Genomic DNA, 24,523 nt, shown 5'->3' with positions numbered 1-24,523 from the left:
GGCACTAGTCTGGCTGTAACGCACACTGTATGTCTAGTAACGTTAATTTTAAAAATCTAACTCAGCTTGCATTAATAACTAATGCATCTTTCATTTGCTGTCCAACCTGTATTTTTAGTCAATCTAATCGATAAAATAATCGTAAACTTAGGTGCCTTTCCAAGATGGCGCCGGCCAGAATGCATGACCTGTTGCCACTCATCACATTGTATAACCACGATTTGTGCTGCTAAATATGGCACATTTTCGAACAAACACTATATGCATTGTGTAATATGATGTTACAGGACTGTCATCTGACGAAGTATATCAAGGTTAGTCCAAAATTATATATCTTTTGCTGTATTGTTACGATCGCTAACCTGTGCTGCTGGTAAATTGCTTGTGTTTCTGGCTATTGTGCTAAGCTAATATAATGCTATATTGTGTTTTCGCTGTAAAACATTTAAAAAATCTGACATATTGCTGGATTCACAAGATGTTGGGCTTTCATTTGCTGTACGCTGTGTATTATTCAGAAATGTTTTAAGATGAGTAATTAGGTATTTGACGTTGGTCTCTGTAATTATTCTGGCAGCTTCGGCACTATTTCAGATTGCAGCTGCAATGTAGAACTGTGATTTATACCTGAAATATGCACATTTTTCTAAAAAAACATATGCTATACAATAAATATGTTATCAGACTGTCATCTTATGAAGTTGTTTCTTGGTTAGTGGCTATTTATATCTTTATTTGGTCGAATTAGTGATGGCTACTGATGGATAAAAAACTGGTGGAGTAAAAAAAGTGGTGTCTTTTGCTACGTGGTTAGCTAATGATTTACATATTGTGTCTTCCCTGTAAAACATTTTAAAAATCAGAAATGATGCTGGATTCACAAGATGTGTATCTTTCATCTGGTGTCTTGGACCTTGTGATTTAATGATATTTAGATGCTAGTATTTACTTGTGACGCTATGCTAGGCTATGCTAGTCAGCTTTTTTACTGTGGGGGGTGCTCCCGGATCCAGGTTTGGGAGGAATTAGAGGTTAAGGTTGCAGCCCCTATCATCGTCAAGCCTATCTCTGACCTTTTTAACCTGTGTGACAATAATACTAGTACGAACTCGGACCCAGGCACAGAGAAACACAGCAGGCAGAGGTAAGGGTAAATCCAGAATATTTACAAAGGTCTTCACAGAAAAAACAAAGCAATAGCACACTAGCACACTAATCATTCTCTCTGGTTTGCAATCTTTTTTTCACTCAGGTTATGGATGTGATCACTACATCCGATGAATCTGAATACTGATTTCAAGCACATTTCTGCAACATTAGTAAAGATCTGATCAATACATGTGGATGATTTCATTCCTGTGCTGTTTGTAACTACTCTGGTAGGTTGACTCATAACCTGAACCAGGTTGCAGGCACTCATTACAGTTTGAAGCTTTTTCTTGAGTGGGCAGCTTGATGATAGCTAGTCAATATTGAAATCACCCAGACAATATTCCTCTCTGTTGATATCACATACATTATCAAGCATTTCACACATATTATCTAGATACTGACTGTTAGCACTTGGTGGTCTATAGCAGCTTCCCACAAGAATGGGCTTTAGGTGAGGCAGATGAACCTGTAGCCATATTACTTCAAAAGTATTTAACATGAGATCCTCTCTAATCTTTACAGGAATGTGGTTCTGAATATAGACCGCAACTCCACCCCCATTGGCATTTCTGTCTTTTCTGTACATGTTATAGCCATATATTGCTATCACTGTTTCATCAAAGGTATTATTTAAGTGAGTTTCAGAGATAGAATATGAATGTCATCTGTTACTAGCATGTTATTGATTTCATGAACCTTGTTTCTTTCTCTACATATGTTATTGTGGGCTATTTTTAGCACTTTTCTGGGATGCTTGATTGTTTTTATTGCTTTATTGGGAAGCTTATCAGAAGTAGACATGACAATAGTATTTATGTTTGAGCTGTGCAGGGTGAGCTGCACACGGTGGACTTCCTACTAGGGCACACTGCCTCATGCTAACAGTATAACTCTGGTTCATAGGCACGTGATTATTGCATACAAAAGCTGTAGGATCAACAGAGACATTCAGGGCAGTTAGAGGGACATAAATTAAGTTACTTACATTGTGTCTGCCAACACCCCTGGGACAATGTACATTTGCAGCAGCACCACGACAACTCAGCGACACAATGATAGGGATTATCTGAGCTTGGCGTGGGTCATTGATAAGTCATTGTCTCAACACAGCCTTGAAATGCGTCCAGGACCCAAGTCCAGGACCCAAGATGATTTGTATGGACTTTGTCATTCCTGTAGAGCATCTTCTGTTTCCAGAAGGTGCCAAAGTTATCTATAAAAGGGATTCCAACAGAGCTACAGTAATATTTTATCCAGGTGTGTAATGCCAGTAGCCTGCTGTATCTTTCACACCCGCAGCCCATTGATGGTACCGGACGTGAAATAATTGGCCATTTTTTGGAATCTTTCAGTGCTAGAATCAGTTCTTTAAAATCCATTTTCAGAAGTTCCGAGCTGGCCCTCCTGATGTTGTTGACCCCACATGGACTATGACAGCGTCAGCTCCCAGAATTTGTCGTAGAACGGTCGGAAGCAGTCTTGTAATGTTCTGTACTCGTGCTCCAGAATAGCACAGGGTTTTTGCCCCCACACCTTTTGCAATTTTTGCATATTCAGGTATTTTACATTATTCCTGTGTCCATTATTATTCCATAAAAGTGTTTGATTTATTTCCACCTATCTGAAATTATTTTAAAACCACATATGACACACATTGGAGCTACGGTATGTTATTGAAATGGTGAGTTTATCATTTTTCTTGAGGTGAAATTATGTGTCAGTACAGATTGTACTTTATTCTCCACATGTCAGAATGGCACAACGGTGGTAGACACATACATCCTCAGTGACCAGTAGACCTAAACGGGAGGGAGAGAGAAAACACTTACGCCCTAAAATGGTGTGTGTGTGATTAAAAAGGGGTTACTATGGAAACAATGAAAGGTCCTCAGCCTTCTGCTTGGATCTACCTGCAAGAACACATTCACCGGTTGATCGAGTGCCCTTTCTTTCTCAGCTGTAATTCAGCTGTAATTCAGCTTATCAAAAACATTCTGCGTGGAGAATATTTAACTGTTAGATCTATGTATTTCATGCACCTTTTGCATTATGGAAACAGCTGTGTTGTAGTTTAGGTGAACACTGTTTTGTTAAGAACTAGCTCTTTTTAATGCTGATCTTATCAGATGTGATTTGTAAGATAACTATATTTAAAAACAAATGCATGTACAAAGTTATTCCAATATGTGGATATGGCTCTCATTCAAAGCTTGCATGACGTGATTTTGATCTCATTTTCTTTCGTTCACCCTTCTCTTACTGTATCCTGTGGACCATGAGTAGACTAGATCTCAAGCACTTCACTCACCATGTTATCCTCTGGTCATGCGGCCATATGTAGGTGGATATCATTCGCAAGCGTCTCCACAAGGACATCCTTCACAACCCTGTGGTCATGCTCAACTTCTGCCCAGACCTCAAGTCCATGACCTCTGACCTGAGGAAGGTGCATGGAGAGTACATCTTCCTCATTGACCGCAGTGGGAGCATGAGTGGGGTCAACATCAGCCGTGTCAAGGTACTGTACGAGACTTCATAATAACCCATACATAACACATTCATAGGAAATGCATATAGTAAGCATAATTAGCTACATTCTAAACTTGTTAATTCGGGGCAAAGAAAAATGTATTAATGATAAAGGAATGATGTAGTATACTAATTAGGTGTCTTAAGTGCGGTTATACACGAATGGTGTGCTATTAATGACTCAATGACTCACTACTCATAGAAAGTAGTCTTTACAAAGATGGAGTGAAGCTGCCACACCTTTCAATGTAATGGTCAATGGAAACTCAGCCCAGCTCAGACTTTATTTCCAGTGCATCTGACCGTAACGTTACCTGATTGGGCCAGGCTGAGTGATGTTTGACTAACCTCTCTGTCTGTGATGCAATTCGGGCCAGTGTGACTCAGATAGCTTCTGATTGTGAAGGGATGGGCTCCTCTTCCTTTGACACTCTCTGACACCCAAAGTCTGGCTTTCATCGATGATGATGCAACCATTCCTCCTCTGTTTCTTTGATCAGCCAGAAACTCCCCTAAATTGCCAGGCCCCAATTTGATACCACCTTTGACTGAATATAAAGAGATTGAGAAATTTAACACCCCCAAAATGCCAGACAACTATTTGATACCACCTCTTAAAATAAGGAGGGGAAATGAGGAGAATATGTGGTTGATCTCTAGTGTTCCGGAACAGAACCGTTATTGTCAAATCTTGAGAATCAGTAAATCATTTTATTTTTTGCTCCAAAAATATGACTCATGTCTAGTATATAATTATGTAATTTGGTGAAGTTATAATGCTAGTGATAGGCTAAACACATTTCAATTCACATCATATATTTCAGTTCTTCAAGCCAAGCCCCAAGCCAAGCCAAGTCCACCCCTCTCTCTCGCTCTCTCCCCACCCATGAAATGTCAGTCTCATCTCGTGCCTGCACCAATCAAACATGTAAACAACTATCTTACCCGATCCACAGCAAGCTGCTTTATCTGGATGTAAACAACTATCTTACCCGATCCACAGCAAGCTGCTCTATCTGCAGTAATTGGGGGAATAAATTAATGAGCTAAATGTAAAAACGAAGTTGATTTCAGAGGTTTAAAAAAAATTACTAAAAGGAACTATATGAACCGTTACCTTTTGTTTCGAACCGGTTCAGAACTTTATTTTCTGGTCGGAATACCAGAACGGAACAAAATAAATAGGGGTTCTGCTCAGAACGGAACAATGGAAAATTATTTTGGTGCCAACCCCTGGTGTTGAATACACAATGTGGTGTGTCTTCCATATTAGAGCAAAACTTGAAATGACAGTTTTTTTGAGCGTTCTCTTTATAATAATTCACTGGCCCCTTTGTCACACAGAGAAAATAATACAAATAAATTGGATTATATGGCACTTCTCTAGTGCACTACAAAGACGCTAAGAGTTATGAGGGCGCGTATCTTGCCGATTCCTGCTCGACTTTGCAACGCTGGCAACGAAGAAGAGGATAGAAAGGGAGACTCCAAGCTAGGTTGAAAGGACAGGCTACACGGCCTCCTCTTCCTAGTATCCTGATGGCTAATGTCCAGTCACTGGAAAATAAACTTTGTGAACTCAGAGCAAGGCTTCAATTGCAGAGGGACATTAGGGAATGCTTTGTCTTTGTTTTTACAGAGACATGGCTTACGGACAATTCACTTGACTCTGCTATTCAACCAGACGGCTTTTCCATTTTCCATATGGATCGTACGGCAGCTTCTGGTAAGAGTAGGGGGAGGTATATGCTTCCTCATCAACAATTCCTGGTGTACCGAAGTTTAAAAAATCTCGAGCTCCTGTTCACTATATGCTATATATGCCACTATATGCCCAGAGAATTCACTTGTGTTATTATCACAGCTGTGTACATGCCGCCACAAGCAAACATCAAGGCGCAATTCAGCGAACTGTACAAGAACATTAGCCAGCAAGAATCCTATCACCCAGAAGCAGTCTTTATTATCACGGGAGATTTGAACTAACCAAGTGTTACCAACATTTATCCTGCGCCACGAGAGGAAACAACGTGCTAGACCATGTGTACATAAATATCTGTGACGTGTACAAAGCCATCTCCACCCCAACTTTGGCCAATCAGATCACGTCTCTCCTTCTCCCCGCCTACAAGCAGAAAATCAAGACTGAGCCACCAACACAGAGAATAGTTAGGCGCTGGACAGAGGAGTCAGACTCAATGCTGCAGGACTGTTTCGAGAATACTGATTGGAATATATTCAATGACTCATCCATCCAGGACTCATCCATCAACATTGAGGAATCGTCAGTCACAGGCTTCATTAGGAAATGTGTTGATGAATTGTTGTACCCAAAATAACAATCCGGACACACCCGAACCGAAAACCCAGGATAAACTGAGTAATCCGTACCATTCTGAGAGCCCGTACTGGAGCAATCAATGTCCGCAGAACAAGCCCCAACGACTCAGTGGTGTGCGACGTGTACAAGGCAAGCAGGTATGAGCTCCGCAAATCCATTAGGGACGCAAAAAGATAATACAAAAACATAATACAAACTCAAACTTGAATCGATGTTTAACAACTCAGATTTGCGATGCATGTGGCAAGGACTACAGGCTATCATGGACTACCAAGGCAAATCCAGCTGTGTGGTGCCCACCGAAGCCTCCCTCTCAGACGAGCTTAAGACATTCTATGCTCGCTTTGAGGCAGACAATACCGAGCCATCCAGGAAGGCTCTCGCTGCTCCGAATGAGCAGGTGCTTTTGCTCTCCAAGGCTGACGTAAGAAAAACTCTCAAAAGAGTGAATATTCACAAAGCCGCAGGCCCAGATTGAATCCATGGCCGCATCCTCAGAGTGTGCGTTGGACCTCCCGAGTGGCGCAGACCCGGGTTCAATCCTGAGCTGAAGAGCTTGGACTGGCCTGAGTGGAAGCTGCCATCCCTTAGGCCAGGAGACCTGAGGTGGCAGAACGGAGTGCTCAGGTTGGGGTTTAGGGTTTGAGCATAGCCTGAAGGAAGGGAGGAGCAGTTCCTCTTGCTGTTCCGTAGGTAAGCAACATGGTCTTGTAGTGAATGCGAGCTTCAACTGGAAGCCAGTGGAGGAGTGGGGGTGCCAGGACAGAGAACTAGGGAAGGTTGAAAACCAGGCGGGCTGCTGCGTTCTGGATAAGTTGCAGGGGTTTGATGACACCAGTGGGGAGCCCAGCCAACAGCGAGTTGCAGTAGTCCAGACGGGAGAGGACAAGTGCCGGATTAGGACCTACACACCGCTTCCTGTATGAAGTAGGGTCGTACTCTACGGATATTGTAGAGCATGAACCTGCAGGAACGGGTCACTGCTTTGATGTTTGCAGAGAACGACAGGGTGTTGTCCAGGGTCACGCCAAGCTTCTTTGCACTCTGGGAGGGCGACACTGTGGAGTTGTCAACCGTGATGGAAAGGTCTTCGAGCGGGCAGGCCTTCTCCGGGAGGAAGAGCAGTTCCGTCTTGTGGAGGTTGAGCTTGAGGTGGTGGGTCGACATCCAAGTTGAGATATCTGCCAGGCACGCAGAGATGTGTGTTGCCACCTGGGTGTCAAAAGGGGGGGAAGGAGAAAGGTAGTTGAGTGTCATCCGCATAGCAATGATAGGAGAGACCATGTGAGGATATGACGGAGCCGAGTGACTTGGTGTATAGCGAGAAGAGGAGAGGGCCTAGAACTTAGCCCTGGGGGACACCAGTAGTGAGAGTATGTGGTACACACACATCACAACTGCTGCTACCAGACTCTTATTTACTATTGCTAATACTGCACAATTTAAACATTTGCCCCCTAATCCCCCCTTCCCTGATACATAAATGTAATTCATTTACTACAAACTTCCTGTATTATACATATGCTAAAATGTCTATTCTATTCTACTAAGCCATTTACTTTCTGTTCATATTCTTATCTTTTATTATTTCTTATTGTTTCATTATCAAGAAGGAACCTGTAAGTAAGCATTTTGTTGGGCAGTGTATACCATGTGTATCCTGTACATACGACTAATAACACTTTAAACTTTAAACAGTTTGTAATAACTAGCCTGATGCCAGAGAAGATCGTGTTAGAGGAGCTGTAATCTGGTCAACTGCTGCAGCCAAAAACGTTTTAACACATTTCCTCATATAGGTAAAGAACACTTGCAGCAGGTGAACAAGGTTGATTGTTAGACAATGACTTAAAAAATTGACTGCCTGGTCTGCCTGTCTTGTTTCTTTTCTTTTTCTCTTTTTGCTCTCTACCTCGCTCTTTCCCACTTTTCTCATTTTGCTCTTCTACCTCTTGACCTTGTGTTTCTATCATGTCTATTCTGTTCCCAGGATGCCATGGTGGTGATTCTGAAGAGCCTTGTGCCTGCCAGCCTCTTCAACATCATCGGCTTCGGCTCCACATTCAAAACACTGTTTACTACCAGTCAGAGCTATGATGAGGTATGAGGTTGGCAGGACATGTAGTGTTTCTGCTTTCAGGTCAATATTAATTAACTGCATGTCATTAATAAAATCTCTATTAGTAAATACTTAATCTCGCGAGACAGATTTGACAACTACAGGTAATCGAAGTATGAGTCAGAGACACGTTTGTCTATTGAGAGATCACTTTATTGGTCAATTGCAAACAATATCCAACCGAAATTTGACTTCCACTTTTAACCCAACCACTAGGAGAGGTGCAGGGGCTGCCACACTGGGCGCCCGAGGCGCTGTTGTTGTAGGGTGTTAAGTGTCTTGCTCAAGGGCACAACTGCAGGCAATAGCGTCTACAATTTTATACAAGCAACCCTCTGGTTCCCAGCTCACTTGCCACCAGATTTTTCCAGTCAGACCCAGGATTCGAACTGGCAACCCTCCGGTTGCAGGCTAGCTTTTCTAACTGCTAGGCTATTTAATGCTACTATGCTTTTTCTCTTGCTTTCTACATTTTTCAGGAAACAGTAACCATGGCTTGTGAGTACATCAGGAAGATCCGAGCTGACATGGGCGGCACAAACATCCTGGCACCGCTCAAATGGATCCTGAGGCAACCGATGCACGCAGGTCATCCTCGCATGCTCTTCCTGCTCACGGACGGGGCCGTCAACAACACAGGGAAGGTCATCGAGCTGGTCCGCAGCCATGCCCGCTACACCAGGTAAACACACAATCAACATATACCTGTCCTTCACTTCCTCTTCTTACAGGCACTGGGGGAATCGATCAGTATGCAAACCCAGCATCCCTTACCATGGTGTAAAGGGGTTTATGAGTATTGTTAAATTGCTGTTCATTTTGCCCTAGCTGGAGGCTTCTAATCTAAACCCATTGCAAAGTGCCCCATTTGATACCACGTGTGAATCAGATGTCCTCGAGCACCGCTTTAAGAGTTGGAATGGAATTGGACACAAGAACAATAGCAGCACAACACTAACGAGCACAGTAGTCATATTAAATCTGATTGGGCTTGCTAATGCATTATGCACAGAGCAAATAAACAACAAACCATTCAGACATGTCATCAAGGCTAGGGGATTTTATTGCAAAACCTTCCCAGCTAGCACATTGGTTGTGGGAATGAAGCCGTTTCCTGACCGGTAACTTTCTTTAAATGTTCTGAGAACAGAACTGAAAATTTCACCTTTTCTGGGAATGTAAACTTTTTTTGATTGCAGGGAGGTTCTGAGAATGTTCTGGGAGGTTTTATTCATGAGAAATGATAGGTTATTAGGTTTTTTAAATAACTTCCACTGACTATTTCAATAAGACTTTTAATAACACAGCTAGCTTATATTGGCTTAGCACAGATAGGATACATGGACATTTATTTCCTTAGGTAGTAATCATGCAAACACAAATATTTTTTTTTTGTGACAAGGCATCAGTGAGATTCGAGTCTATAATCTTCTGTTCTCTATCCATGGATGGTGCTAGCATGCCCTTCCTTTTTTTTGACACGTACAAAACTGTTCATTTTTGTCTATTCAAACAGGCCTCATTTCAAACGAATCAAGCACTGATTAAGATCAGGTGTGGCCAATAAGTGGGCGTGGTCAACACACCTGAACACACTTAACAAGAAAGAGGATAGAGAGACATTTGTTGATGCTGAGAACAGAATGTATATGTTTTTAAATAACATTCTTAGAACGTTCTCTCAACATTACTAACGTTTTCTTGTGGTTTTTATGGATAGCTTTCTTAACGTTCTCGGAACAACTGACCCTTCGCTAAGCCCCTCTCAAGAATTTGTGGCAACCAATCGCAGTGCTCCAATGGATAACAACTGTCGTCGAGTCCTACACCTCGGACAAGCTCAAGTTTAAAACATATTAAATTGAGAGTTTTCTTCAAAAAATACATTGTTTAAATGGTTAAATAATTTTACAGTGCACCAGGGGTACTTGCTACTGTGATTCCTGAAATGCAGAGCCTGATGGAGTATTTTTCGAATCTGAAATGATACTTTTGTTACATTGTTTGCTAGCTCAGCTGGTTAGCTAGCTCTCAGTCTCATTGACCACCAAATGTTGCTAATGCTAGCTAGGTAGCCACTTAATATAACATGCTTTTTGAAATGTATTTTAACTAGCTAAGTTAGCCATGTTATTAATACACCTGCCATCTGCTGTCGACATCAAGATTTGAAAGCACTAGCTAGTTAGCAGCATTGACTGCATGCTGACAGTGAATTCGGAGCCATTCAGTGGCTAGCCACACCACAAACAAATTTTACCAGGTTCTCGTAAAGCAATTGTAATGACAGTCCACCACAACATACCCGAGCATTTCCTGGTTAGCAAGGGGTAGTCTGTATTTAATTTCATTGTGTATTAAAGACACAATTTGAGATCATTCTGAGGGGATTTCGCCAGTGGTTCGTATGGGGAAATGGGCTTCCCGGGAAAATGTTGTCCAAGGTTGCAACAGTAACCAAGGGAGGTGGGGCTTAGTGAAGGGTTAATATGAGAACATTACTTTAAATAGAATGAGGAAACCTGTAGGAAACTTAATGCTGAAGTACTGAGATTTCCACCGAAGAACGTTGTTTCTTGTAGTTCTCTGAACTATTTGAGAACATTCCTAATGTCAAACCAGTTGGAGAACGTTCCTATAACATTACCAACATTTTAATTAAAAATGGAATTAAATGTACCCATGTTTCAACTTTTAGGTAACGATCTGTTAACCTTTTACTGCAGTGGGCTAAATCAGGGRCACAGTGATTATTGGTAGTCTTAAGCAAATCTACTTTGAAACTAAAGTATACCCCTGACACACATGGTTATGGGCTTAAAGAAAGAAGACACCAGTACCATGTCAGATATAAAGTTGAAATGTATTCAATTTTGCATCCCAATATTACACTTTATATACAACACAGAAGACTGAAATATATAACAAAACTGTTTAATATAGAAACACCAGATTGTCAATCATTTAAAAAAAAATATATCTTTATGAATTATGAAAAATATTAATAACATTCCACCCATGAGGCCAAAGAGGGCACTTTTGGTCATTGGGCTACAGTACCAACAAATGTATGTTTTTTGTCAAGTCCTTAAATGTGTTGCGAATTTTCAAAGCCAAGGAACTATCCTACACCATTCCCAGAAGGTTGTGTGATGGTTGTATGCAAAATAACCATATGACACCAACACGCTCATTAAGCTCTAAGAAACATATGGCTCTCAGAACGTTATATGGTGGCTGTGCTGTTATTGCTCAGTAATCTTTTTAAAATGAAGCTTGGAAATATGCACCTTATGTTCGCACAGTACTTGATATTATTTGGTGTGACTTCAAAAACCTGTAGCTCAATCAGGATTGGATATTAGGGGTGCGCGGGTCAGCTGTTTGTTCACCCGCACCCGCAATTGCTAATAACCCATTCGCAACCTTCCGACTATACAGTGCCTTCGGGAAGTATTCAGACCCCTTGACTTTTCCACATTTTGTTACATTTCAGCCTTATTCTGAAATTGATTAGATATATATATTTTTTTTAATCCTCAGCAATCTACACATAATACCCCATAATGCCAGAGCAAAGACAGTATTTTATGTGGTTGAAATAGGCTACTATCAGCTTTTAAAGATAGCAACTCCACAGATGGAACTGCATTCACATTCTCTCAAGATACTGTAAGGAAAAAATCATATTTCTCCACTCCTGTTCCCGAGTCAACATTTTGCCTACATTTGGTGTATCATTTTACTGCAAGAAATGCTTAATTCTGCACGTGTTAATATAAAGGTAATGTAAGATGTTATAGACCTGCAGTGTCCAGAGTTCAGTTTCCATTTAACCCATCTAAACAGTAGGCTACAGTTTCCTTGAGGTGCCATACGCCTATTTGAAGTCAGTCTTGCGACTATCCAATTGGTATAGTATCCATAGTTTCCAAACATTACTTTTCTGGCCCCTCCCTTCTCTTTATTTTCAACTCTCCATTTCGCAGGTTTTCTCTTATTGAATTAAAGATGCTCTATGCGGAAATCACTCCTCCATTTCCTGGTTGCTAAAATTCTAATAGTTTGCCTAATTTCAGTTTATGTGACAAAACAAGCAAGTATAGTGTAGAGAATCCTTGTACCATCTAAACCATTGTGAAATATATTTTACATAACCAAAAATATTGTATTTTCAGCTGTTTGAAGCTGGTGTACAAAATCGAAAGTGAAAGATGCAAAAACGAAATGTAAGAACGGGCACATAAAACAGATCTACTGCTTCTTAGACTTGCTTTAAATTAGATTGACCGTTCTATAACACAAATGTTTATGTGAATTTGGTAAGGTCACTCATAAAGTTACATACAGTGGGGAGAACAAGTATTTGATACACTGCCGATTTTGCAGGTTTTCCTACTTACAAAGCATGTAAAGGTCTGTAATTTTTATCATAGGTACACTTCAACTGTGAGAGACGGAATCTAAAACAAAAATCCTGAAAATCACATTGTATGATTTTTAACTAATTAATTTGCATTTTATTGCATGACATAAGTATTTGATCACCTACCAACCAGTAAGAATTCCGTCTCTCACAGACCTGTTAGTTTTTCTTTAAGAAGCCCTCCTGTTCTCCACTCATTACCTGTATTAACTGCACCTGTTTGAACTCGTTACCTGTATAAAAGACACCTGTCCACACACTCAATCAAACAGACTCCAACCTCTCCACAATGGCCAAGACCAGAGAGCTGTGTAAGGACATCAGGGATAAAATTGTAGACCTGCACAAGGCTGGGATGGGCTACAGGACAATAGGCAAGCAGCTTGGGGAGAAGGCAACAACTGTTGGCGCAATTATTAGAAAATGGAAGAAGTTSAAGATGACGGTCAATCACCCTCGGTCTGGGGCTCCATGCAAGATCTCACCTCGTGGGGCATCAATGATCATGAGGAAGGTGAGGGATCAGCCCAGAACTACCCGGCAGGACCTGGTCAATGACCTGAAGAGAGCTGGGACCACAGTCTCAAAGAAAACCATTAGTAACACACTACGCCGTCATGGATTAAAATCCTGCAGTGTACACAAGGTCCCCCTGCTCAAGCAGCGCATGTCCAGGCCCGTCTGAAGTTTGCCAACTGGATGATCCAGAGGAGGAATGGGAGAAGGTCATGTGGTCTGAATGAGACAAAAATAGAGCTTTTTGGTCTAAACTCCACTCGCCGTGTTTGGAAGAAGAAGAAGGATGAGTACAACCCCAAGAACACCATCCCAACCGTGAAGCATGGAGGTGGAAACATCATTCTTTGGGGATGCTTTTCTGCAAAGGGGACAGGACGACTGCACCGTATTGAGGGGAGGATGGATGGGGCCATGTATCGCGAGATCTTGGCCAACAACCTCCTTCCCTCAGTAAGAGCATTGAAAATGGGTCGTAGCTGGGTCTTCCAGCACGACAACGACCCGAAACACACAGCCAGGGCAACTAAGGAGTGGCTCCGTAAGAAGCATCTCAAGGTCCTGGAGTGGCCTAGCCAGTCTCCAGACCTGAACCCAATAGAAAATCTTTGGAGGGAGCCGAAAGTCCGTATTGCCCAGCGACAGCCCCGTAAACCTGAAGGATCTGGAGAAGGTCTGTATGGAGGAGTGGGCCAAAATCCCTGCTGCAGTGTGTGCAAACCTGGTCAAGAACTACAGGAAACGTATGATCTCTGTAATTGCAAACAAAGGTTTCTGTACCAAATATTCAGTTCTGCTTTTCTTATGTATCAAATACTTATGTCATGCAATAAAATGCAAATTAATTACTTAAAAATCATACAATGTGATTTTCTGGATTTTTGTTTTAGATTCCTTCTCTCACAGTTGAAGTGTACCTATGATAAAAATTACAGACCTCTACATGCTTTGTAAGTAGGAAAACCTGCAAAATTGTCAGTGTATCAAATACTTGTTCTCCCCACTGTATATTGCAGCTTTAAACTCCAACATTGTCCTTTTCGCCTCCATGGATAGACATTGACATTTACTGACCGATCCCAAAAGCATTTGTCGATTAGCGTGTAGGCTGTTTGGCATGCATACAGTTAGGCCTATAAAGTTTAGGCTTATGCGCAAATGCCAGAGCATGAAATGATGAAATAAAAATGCCAATGTAACATATAGATATAAATTGCACAAGAATGATAGGCTACATTTATGGATATAAGATATTATTTTCTCTTTGTTCAACCCGCCCACCACCACCCGCCCTTAATCCACACAATATTTCATGGCCCTAAACCCGCCCCGCGCGGACTGCTGGTTATGAGTCAACCCGCGCAACACTATTGGGTATGGTAAAGTCAAAGCAACTCAGTGTCAACAAAGTCATATGGTAATATGCTAATATTTTCAAACACTGCAGCATCTGAACATGGGGAGATGCTCTGAACATGCCCCTGAAGAATCAAAACACCAGCTGTTGATAGACCAAGACTGCCAATAACACAATACTGTCTACAGGGAATTGGTTATTGTTTCACTTTGGTTGTTGTATCTCCAATCTCAGTCCGCAGTCATCCTCTCTTGAACTACAACTGATGTAATTAACTTTAAATATTGCCCTTTTTAAAGGATGAATAACCCCTAGATGATTGGATTAGATACACAGTGGTCTGGCCAATCCGTCCGCGCGCCCAGAATCATTATCGCTCCACACTCACAAATCAGCACATCCCAGGTCAGTGGACAGAGAAAATACTAATGAACCTCTGCTACCAGGTCTGCATCACAAATAGCACCCTATTTCCTATATAGTGCACTACTTTTGACACTATGGGCCCTGGTCAAAAGTAGTGCACTGTATAGGGAATAGGGTGCCATTTGGGACACAGGCCACGTCAGACATGTAGCTATGCTAAAGGTTGTGCTTCCTTTTTAATCCCCACTGTTTGCCCTCACCAACTATGCAGAGCGGCCATCGCTGGTGCATCTGCTGATGTTGAGATGGAGATTGACATCTCTAATTTGTACTCAGTGTGACATGTGAAATTAACAAACCTAATGGGAAATCTGATAAGGAGACATGGCATTAGGCTGCATGATGATGAAAATTGACCATCAACAGAGTCCGATCATTTCTCACTCTCTGTCTCACTCTCGGTCCTCATCAGGCTAGTGATAGGTAGTTCTGCTCTTTTTACTGACTCTGATCTTTTCGACTAATTTAGTCAAAAGAGCGAATCTTTGGACTAATTTCATTCATTTGACTCAATAATGGCCAGAGCCACTAGGACCAGGACCCCCTATCCATTTTTATTTTACCTCAGTGCCCTTTACCGGCGAGCGATGAACTGAAAACTCGAAAAGAGTCATGAATGATTCTACTAGCCTCTTGTTCACATGTGCCGCATTCAAAACAACTGGGAACTGAGATCTGGGAGATCTCCTACTTCCGACTTCAGGGCGTTCAAGACAACTGGGAACTCAGATCTGGGAGATCTCCTACTTCCGACTTCAGGGGCGTTCAAGACAACTGGGAACTCAGATCTGGGAGATCTCCTACTTCCGACTTCAGGGCGTTCAAGACAACTGGGAACTCAGATCTGGGAGATCTCCTACTTCCGACTTCAGGGCGTTCAAGACAACTGGGAACTCAGATCTGAGAGATCTCCTACTTCCGACTTCAGGGCGTTCAAGACAACTGGGAACTGAGATCTGGAGATCTCCTACTTCCGACTTCAGGGCGTTCAAGACAACTGGGAACTGAGATCTGAGAGATCTCCTACTTCGACTTCAGGGTGGTTCAAGACAACTGGGAACTCAGATCTGGGAGATCTCCTACTTCCGACTTCAGGGCGTTCAAGACAACTGGGAACTCGGAAGGAAACAAGCTCCAACTGGGAAAATTTGTTTTGAACGGTCATACAACTCAGAATTCCTACTCGGATCTCTTTCATTGACTTCATGAGTCGTCGAGTTCACAGTTGTCTTGAAAGCACCAATGTTGTTCACCATAGGGGGTTTATTGGAGCTGTCATTTGTTACTGAGACTTGTAAACGTGTGCTTTAAACGATGTACATTTGTTGATTGGTAGGCATACAGATTCATATTTCTTGATACATTTGAATCGAGGTCTAGTTTGTGAACTACTCTTGCTGCAATGCATTCATTGACTGCCTTGAGGGTGCCTGACGACACACTAAATTCTTCCTCTGCTCTGTCATTTGCTACATACTTCTCATTGCGGAGAATTAACTACATTTCACATCATCTAGTTTTCTTCTGCTATGTGCAGCAAATTACATGGACTTATAAAACCAAAACTTTGCGGGGGGGTGTGTTGTAATATACCACCACAACTTTGAGCTACTGGACCATCTCAAGAGGTCTCTGTGAGGGAATAAATGTCTGAGAGATAGGGTGTTTGACGCTTATTAGACTCCGATACCTACAGACATTTTCAGGCCGCTGGTCTTTCCAGGCCACTAAGCCACTGAGATGCGAATCTTGTTTTGGCAGGTGCTACACCTTCGGCATCGGTCAGAGTGCTTGCAGGAGACTGATGACAGGACTGGCGGCCGTTTCCAAAGGAACGGCAGAGTTCTTGGCAGAAGGGGAGAGACTGCAGCCCAAGGTCCTCATTTCCAATGACATGTTTATCCTCCTCTTTGCGACAACCATCTATTCTGAATGTCATAGAGGGCCATTATGCAGTGGATGCAAATTGTTCAGACAGAGTGCTCGCCACTGTTAGCAATTAACAATTCATTTTGTTGAATAAAACGCCCATTAGAATCAGCCTGATTCACAGCATACTTTATGTTTTAAAAGGATCCTTTATTATTCCACACTCACAGGCTTACAGGCTCTAGTCTTGTTTTCACAAAACAAATTGTATTGTACAGACGGAGGGAATGTCCTAATTTCAGTAGACAATGCGGTATTCTAGGAATCCGCGTTTCACCTCTATAATGCTGGCACTCAAGGAAGGCAATGTCATCTGCATCTCTGCCTGTACTCTCCCAGATCACTGAACATCATAAGAATAACTTCAATAGATCTCTGTTTCTATTCTATTTCAACTGCATCTCTCTTATCTGTATATTCTCCCAGATTATTAAATCGCTGAAGAAGACCATGGCCCCAGTGCTGAGTGACATAGCCATCGACTGGTTGTTCCCTGACACCAAGGAGGTGTTGCTCTCCCCAGTGGGCTCCACATTCCTGTTCCCTGGGGACTGTTTGATTGGCTACAGCGTGGTGTGCGACACCACGCGCTACCATCCCAATCCCAAATCTGTAAGTAGCCCTACACCTTGACATAAAGTGTCTATGTAATATGTATTCATATTTCTTAGTGTGATTAAGATATTGAGTCTCCTCACTCCTGAATGAGACTCAAGCACATCATCTGTTCCCCTCTATTTCAATTCAATAGATCTTCTATGTTAAGTGATTGAAGTGAAGGATGTGGATTATTTTTTGAAGGCTAAAATATCCTCTCTGAATGGTGTCGAAAAGCTATATCTTGAAATGAATGGCTCGGTCAGCAACTATCAATTACTCTCTCAAGTGGTGTAGAGATGCAGCACTCAAACATTTCTCTTTCAACTCTTCCGCCAGGATAAAAGGAGGCGATACAGTATGATGCATTCCAATGTGTCAGCTAGCTCAGTGTTTTACCACTCCCAAGAGGAGGACCCAGGGACGACTACAGGCTTCTCTGACGGTCCAGAAATGCACAGGGACATACACTCCAGCCTGCCGTTAGACTCCTATCTGGACTCCATGTCAGAAAGCAGCCCTGGCCCCACAGAACACAAAGCCATGGGTAAGAATCTAGAGGTCTGAGATCATCTCTGCCTTTCCACTGGTTCAAATGCCATTTGTGTTTAGTTGGTCCAATTCATGCGATAACGATCACTTGGTCAGACATGATAACGCGTTCAGACATGAAAACTTGTATTTGTGCACACAAATGAATGTGATCTTTTCACAAACCCATAGGAATGGACAGCAAATCGTCACCTAGAAGACGTGTGTATAGCACCAGCCAGATAGTGGAATACAACCAAAACATGAAGAAGATCTACACTCCCAGTGACCCCAGGTCTGTAGAGGGGAAGAACCCACTGAGGAGAGCTCAGGTCCAGGAGCTGAATGGACAGACCAGCCCTGACTATGGAGCACAGTGGAAGACTGACTACCACGTGAGTGCAGTGTCTGTGATCTTGTGGCACTGCCAACAGATTTGGGTCTCGACCCTGGAAACTGCAGTTCGATTCCTATGTCCCCTCTTCCTACTGTGTCTCTGTCCTCATCTATCTCACACTCTACTTATAACCTGAGGAAGAATGACTACGAGGGGAATTGTTCAAAAAGAAAAACATGTATAGAAATCATTAGAAACATGTCTTAATATGATACACATGGTTCATTGATTTCAATCTTCAAATATAATCGTTTAAGTGACAATCCAATTTAACCACACAAAAGCAATTCAAGAAACACCACAGAATACCTAAGACATTGGCGCAAAAATAATAGGCTTTCATGGTAAAAGTAAAAACCATTATTCTGGAAAATATTGTTTTTTACAGGTTGATCTTGCAGCATATGTCATTTTGTACACGAACATGAAAACCCCAAATCTCTTTCGGACAATTATATTGTCTTTTCGATAAGATATGCCAGGAAGTCAGTGTTGAAATTGCAGTGACGGTGGATGAGTAATAATGGCGTGGGAGAAAGCGATCTGACCCTGGGCTGAGTTGGAGTGTAATCAAGAATACAAAAGAGGAATGTTCTCTCATCACTAATGAGGGCCACCATCATTTCATGAATGATAATGGACTGTCTGAAAGTTGCCCAGAGCGCATTGATATAATGAGGCAAGGCTCACCTGTCATTCCATGGTTTCTGCCCTTGTACAAATGATATACTTGGAATTTGACTTTGATCTGCATAGTGTGATAGTTACTAGTGCACGCAAGACTTGGTTCTGGGTGCTGAAATTATTGACCTGCTTATTAAGACAAAACAGGTTTTATGATCATCAACAGAAAGCATATAAAGAAATATAAGAAAACATTTTATACAAATTGACATCAGCTAATTCAAATTATGGCATAACCCATGTCATAAAAGGCGTTGTTCTTGATTTAGTACAGGTATTCCCAAGCAATGCCGTCGGGGGTACACCAAATAAAAATGTGATTAAATTTTTTCTCGCCTGAGTAGCCTCGTTTCACTGCCAAAAATAAAATTAAACCAAGTGTTCAGCGAAATAACAACACAATGTCAAATACAGGTAGCCTAGTCAAATAATTAACATCCAATCACATTAACCGTTACTCTCTCGCGGGAATTCCACTAACGGTCCGTATGTAGCCAAACGTAGCTGCTGATCATGTTGGTATCTGTACTGATGGCGCAAAAGCCATGACAGGGAGACATAGTGGAGTGGTAACGGGCATGCAAGCAGTTGCTCCCAACACCACGTGGGTACACTGCAGCATCCACCGAGAGGTTATTGCTGCCAAGGGAATGCCTGACAGCTTGAAAGACATTTTGGACACTGCAGTGAAAATAGTTAACTTTGTTAAAGCAAGGCCCCTGAACTCTCGTGTATTTTCTGCACTATGCAATGACGTATCCGGGTGATGTTTTTTATTGCCTGAATGATCTGAATCTAGGATATTCAATGTGCGGGACAAAATTCAGGCTATGATTAAGAAGTTGGAGCTCTTCTGTCTGCATTAACAAGGACAACACACAGGTCTTTCCATCATTGTATGATTTTTTTGTGTGCAAATGAATTTAAGCTTACGGACAATGTCAAATGTGATATAGCGAAGTTCCTGAGTGAGTTGGGTGCGCAATTACGCAGCTACTTTCCCGAAACGGATGACACAAGCAACTGGATTCGTCATCCCTTTCATGCCCTGCCTTCAGTCGACTTACCAATATCTGAACCAGAGAGCCTCATCGAAATTGCAACAAGCGGTTCTGTAAAAAATGTAATTTAATCAGAAGCCACTGCCAGATTTCTGGATTGGGCTGTACTCAGAGTATCCAGGCTTGACAAATCATGCTGTTAAGACACTGATGCCCTTTGCAACCACGTACCTATGTGAGAGTGGATTCTCGGCCCTCACTAGCATAAAAACTAAATACAGGCACAGACTGTGTGTGGAAAATTATTTAAGACAGACTCTCTCAAATACAACCCAACATTTTTTTATTTTTTTATTTTACCTTTATTTAACTAGGCAAGTCAGTTAAGAACAAATTCTTATTTTCAATGACGGCCTAGGAACAGTGGGTTAACTGCCTGTTCAGGGGCAGAACGACAGATTTGTACCTTGTCAGCTCGGGGATTTGAACTTGCAACCTTTTCGGTTACTAGTCCAACGCTCTAACCACTAGGCTACCCTGCCGCCCCAAACATTGCAGAGTTATGTGCATCCTTTCAAGCACCTTCTTCTCATTAACCTATGGTGAGTCATTTACAATTTTCGATGAACAAATAAGGTTTTATATGTAAGATGGTTAAATAAAGAGCAAAATTGTTGATTGTTATTATTTGTGCCCTGGTCCTATAAGAGCTCTTTGTCACTTCCCACAAGCCGGGTTGTGACAAAAACTCACACTCATTCTTATGTTTAATAAATGTATTGTATAGTGTGTGTGTGTGTGGCAGGATTACAATGATGGCAAAAAACAACATTTGAGAGTGCGCTGACCTTGGTGCTAGAGGGGGTACGCAGCTGGAGGTTGAATGTTTGAAGGGGTACGGGACTATAAAAAGTTTGGGAACCACTGATTTAGTGTAATCAGTGGAATGGGCAAAAACACTTTGCTCTGATGACTGAGTCTATCATTACTGCATGCACAATGCCATCACTGTAATGGTCCTTATTAACACTTAAGTGAGCTTCTTGCCTGAATGGGCATGGTTGCATTAGTCTGTGTTCGGTTCACAGTCGTGGAGAGTAAGTCAATGGATGTATTGCAATTATTCTGGACATAAATTAACATTGCAATAAAGTTTAATAACATCTTTGGTCATAGTATTTAGCTAAACATGTATCTTTATGTCTAACCCCTGACAGCCACAGCTGGTGAACCTGTGTGCCACATCTGCCACGGATTCCAGGGGGCGCACTGCCAACGGGGCTTCTCACAGACCTTCCCCCCATCTGGAGTGGGCTCCCCAAGAGGTGGACCCAGAGCAGGCCCAGCCCCCCGGCTCCAACCTGCAGGCCGGAACCACCAGGAGCAGGGCTGACCCAGAGCACACTCCAGGAGGAGCCAGGAGCACCAGTGGGGAGGACTGCTCCTCCTCCACTGACCCTTCTGTCGGCAGCTTAGGAGACGCAGGTGCGTCCACAACCACAACCCTCCCACTCACCCTAACATTGAGCAATGGTAGACACACTAATCTATTAAATAACTGATATCCCAGACAAGATGTCTAACTTCTCATTGTTGTGTTACCAGACTGCTACCCCAATCAGCTGTGTGAGATAGAAACCCCCCAGGAGCCTTCAGCCACGCCAGACCTGAACACCACCCCTGCCTGTCAGGAAGTGGTGAAGGGGGACTGTAAGGCCGTGGTGTCGGGCCTGCTCTGCGGGAAGCCAGTCAAGTGGGAGGTGACCTTTGATATAAACCCCTACCTGAAGGGCAGAGAGCGGGAAGAGAAAGTTCACGAGGAACTGTGGAACGAAACGTTCCATCATCTGGCTGGACGTTCCATTATTCAGGATTTTGAAAACATGGCAGATAAGGAGTGTGAGATTGAGCATGGTGCGTAAGACATGGGTAATATCTTATTGCTCAAATGTGACCGGATTCAGGATCGGGGTGTTTGATGTGATTTCCTACATCACAGTATGGCTGTGAAAATATATATTTTTTGTTGTTGCAGAAATGCCTTCTTGAACATGTTAACTTTCATATGCCTTACAAACTTGTATGAGATCTGTAAATATGAAAAACAAATCTCAAAATGAGTTTAGCCCAGTAGAAAGCACTGAGCTATATAGGGAGAAAGGCAGGATCCGTGATTGGCTGAGATAAGGGAGGGGGGATAATAGAGAGACTACATTCTGGAGGACAATATCATGCTGACTCATGCGTTTACATATGAATTCTTAGACATGGGTGGGGCTAAGGCTTAAGTTGTGAACATTGCTAAATGGTAGTAAAAATAATTTAATGGCATTTTTCTCCTACTTATCTCCAAAGTTATATAACACATTGTAGCACGCTCAAGGGTGTGGGGTTTCCACGTAACCAAGTTCAATAACAAAACATACACCACTAGCACAATTAGAATGCAAATGGCAAGTTTATTAGGGATTGTTGTACACTGGGGAAGAAGGGGGAATTCCCCAATTACTTCACAGTCCACAAGCCATTCTCGTTGTCTGTTCCATTCTCCAGGGGTAATCCTAAAACTCGGGTCCTCAGCCAATCCGGTTCAGTACACAAGGGGGTTAATCCGACAGTCCAGGTCACATCGGGTAATCTCAGATAGTATTCTCTCTTCTCCCACTCTTCATAACGCACGTTGCTCTCTTTACTCTGCCCCTTTGTGCAGGTTGCTTCCTCCTTTATCCCCAAGCACTCCCTTGCTTAACGACCTACAGCAACGCCTTGTTGGGGCTGGAAGTCCATATAAGGCTCAGGGGTGGAGCCAGTGGGCTGCAAGATATCTCCCCTCAATAACCACCCCTCCCTGCCGTCTGCCACAGACCCCACCCCTCAGCTCTGACCATGAGGGAGGGGCGGTCCAGCTCCCTAGAGCATCCCTCCTGGAGAGGGCATCTGCATTTCCATGGGCTACACCTGATCTGTGGACGACAGAGAAAGCAAAGGGCTGTAAGGATAAGAACCAGCCGGTGACGCGGGCGTTACTGTCCTTATTCCATGACATCCGAACCAATGGTTCATGGTCTGTTACGAGGGTGAAGGGCCGTCTCAGCGTTTCCAGCGCCCACTTGATCGCTAGACATTCTTTCTCCACCGTGGAATATCTTTGTTTCCGCGGCAACAGCTTCCGGCCAATGTATATGACTGTGATAGGATGGCACCCACCTCTGTTTCGTACGCATCGGTCTGTACCACCAGTGGTTTGGAGAAGTCCGGTGTCACCAGCACGGGTCCAGAACACAGTGCTCCCTTTAGGTCCTGGAAGGCTTTCTCCGTCTCCTCGGTCCACATCACCTGGGAGGGCAGACGGCTCCTGGTCAATTCTGTCAGGGGACTGGCTAGGGAGGCAAAGTGGGGAATAAGTCTCCGGTAGTAACTAGTCAACCCCGCAAACGTGCGTACCTGCTTCTTGGTGAGGGGGCAGGGCCAGTCCCAAATCACCTCCACTTTCTTCACCTGGGGTTTGACACATCCCCTCCCGATCATGTACCCCAGGTACTCAGCCTCTCGCAAGCCGAGCCGACATTTCTTTGGGTTCGCTTTTAGCCCCGCCTCCCGTAAGGCCTGCAATACCGCGCTCACTTGGTTTAGATGTGTCTCCCACTCGCTCCCCTGGATCACAATATCGTTAATGTATGCCGCCGCGTACTCCCGATGGGGTCGGAGAACCCGGTCCATCAACCTCTGGAAGGTGGCCGGGGCCCCGTGCAGCTTCTTATAATCGAACAGTCCGTTCAGGGTGGTGAAAGCAGTTTTCTCCTGTGCCTCGAGAGCTAAGGGCACCTGCCAATAACCCTTTGTCAGGTCGAGCATGCTGATAAATCGGGCAGTCCCTAGCCGTTCGATTAATTCATCAATTCGGGGCATGGGGTAGGCATTGAACTTTGAGATTTAATTTACCTTTCTAAAATCATTACAGAATTGAAAGGTGCCGTCTGGTTTCGGCACCAACACTATGGGGCTGCACCACTCACTATTTCACTCTTATATCTATTTCACTCGATTATATCAGCTTCCAACATCGTTTTGACCTCGTTCCTGACAGCCTCTCTCCTTGCTTCCGGTAGGGTCTCAACTTCACCTTTGTCCTGGGTTCGGTGATGATGCTGTACCAGATCGGTGTGTCCTGGTTCACTGGAGAACACATCTTGGTTTCGGCCGACCAACTCCCTCAGCTCCTGCTTCTGGGCATGGCTCAGCTGCTCCCCCATAGGCACCTCCATCGGCTCGGTCTCTGTGGTAGCCTTCTTCGGGGAAATAGAGAAGAGTACATCACATGCATTCCATTTCTTTCGCAAATTCACATGGTAAATCTGGGTCAGATGCCTACGTCCCAGCTGTCTGACCCTATAGTTAACTACACCCACCTTCTCAATGACTTTGTATGGCCTGTTCCATCGGGCCAAAAACGTACATTCTGAGGTTGGGACCAACACTCTCCTGGCTGAAAGTCCCTTCATTGTGCTCCTCTGTTGT

General features: G+C 43.2%; 1 protein-coding gene across 1 annotated transcript in view; it reads left to right on the top strand.

The window, feature by feature from the left end:
* vwa5b1 (von Willebrand factor A domain containing 5B1) overlaps window positions 1-24,523 on the top strand; it is a 50,715-nt gene that overhangs the window by 12,066 nt on the left and 14,126 nt on the right. Inside the window, exons 8-16 of the mRNA XM_024005206.2 lie at window positions 3,494-3,670; window positions 8,013-8,123; window positions 8,621-8,823; window positions 16,628-16,742; window positions 17,222-17,407; window positions 17,732-17,939; window positions 18,116-18,318; window positions 21,223-21,490; window positions 21,611-21,919. Of these exons, the coding sequence (XP_023860974.1) occupies window positions 3,494-3,670; window positions 8,013-8,123; window positions 8,621-8,823; window positions 16,628-16,742; window positions 17,222-17,407; window positions 17,732-17,939; window positions 18,116-18,318; window positions 21,223-21,490; window positions 21,611-21,919 (1,780 nt within the window). The remainder of the gene's footprint in view (window positions 1-3,493; window positions 3,671-8,012; window positions 8,124-8,620; window positions 8,824-16,627; window positions 16,743-17,221; window positions 17,408-17,731; window positions 17,940-18,115; window positions 18,319-21,222; window positions 21,491-21,610; window positions 21,920-24,523) is intronic.

The sequence above is a fragment of the Salvelinus sp. IW2-2015 genome, linkage group LG17, assembly GCF_002910315.2.
Source record: "Salvelinus sp. IW2-2015 linkage group LG17, ASM291031v2, whole genome shotgun sequence".
NCBI lineage: Eukaryota > Metazoa > Chordata > Actinopteri > Salmoniformes > Salmonidae > Salvelinus > Salvelinus sp. IW2-2015.
The sequence above is the reverse complement of the archived record's forward strand: the minus strand, read 5'-3'. Positions and strand labels throughout refer to the sequence as shown.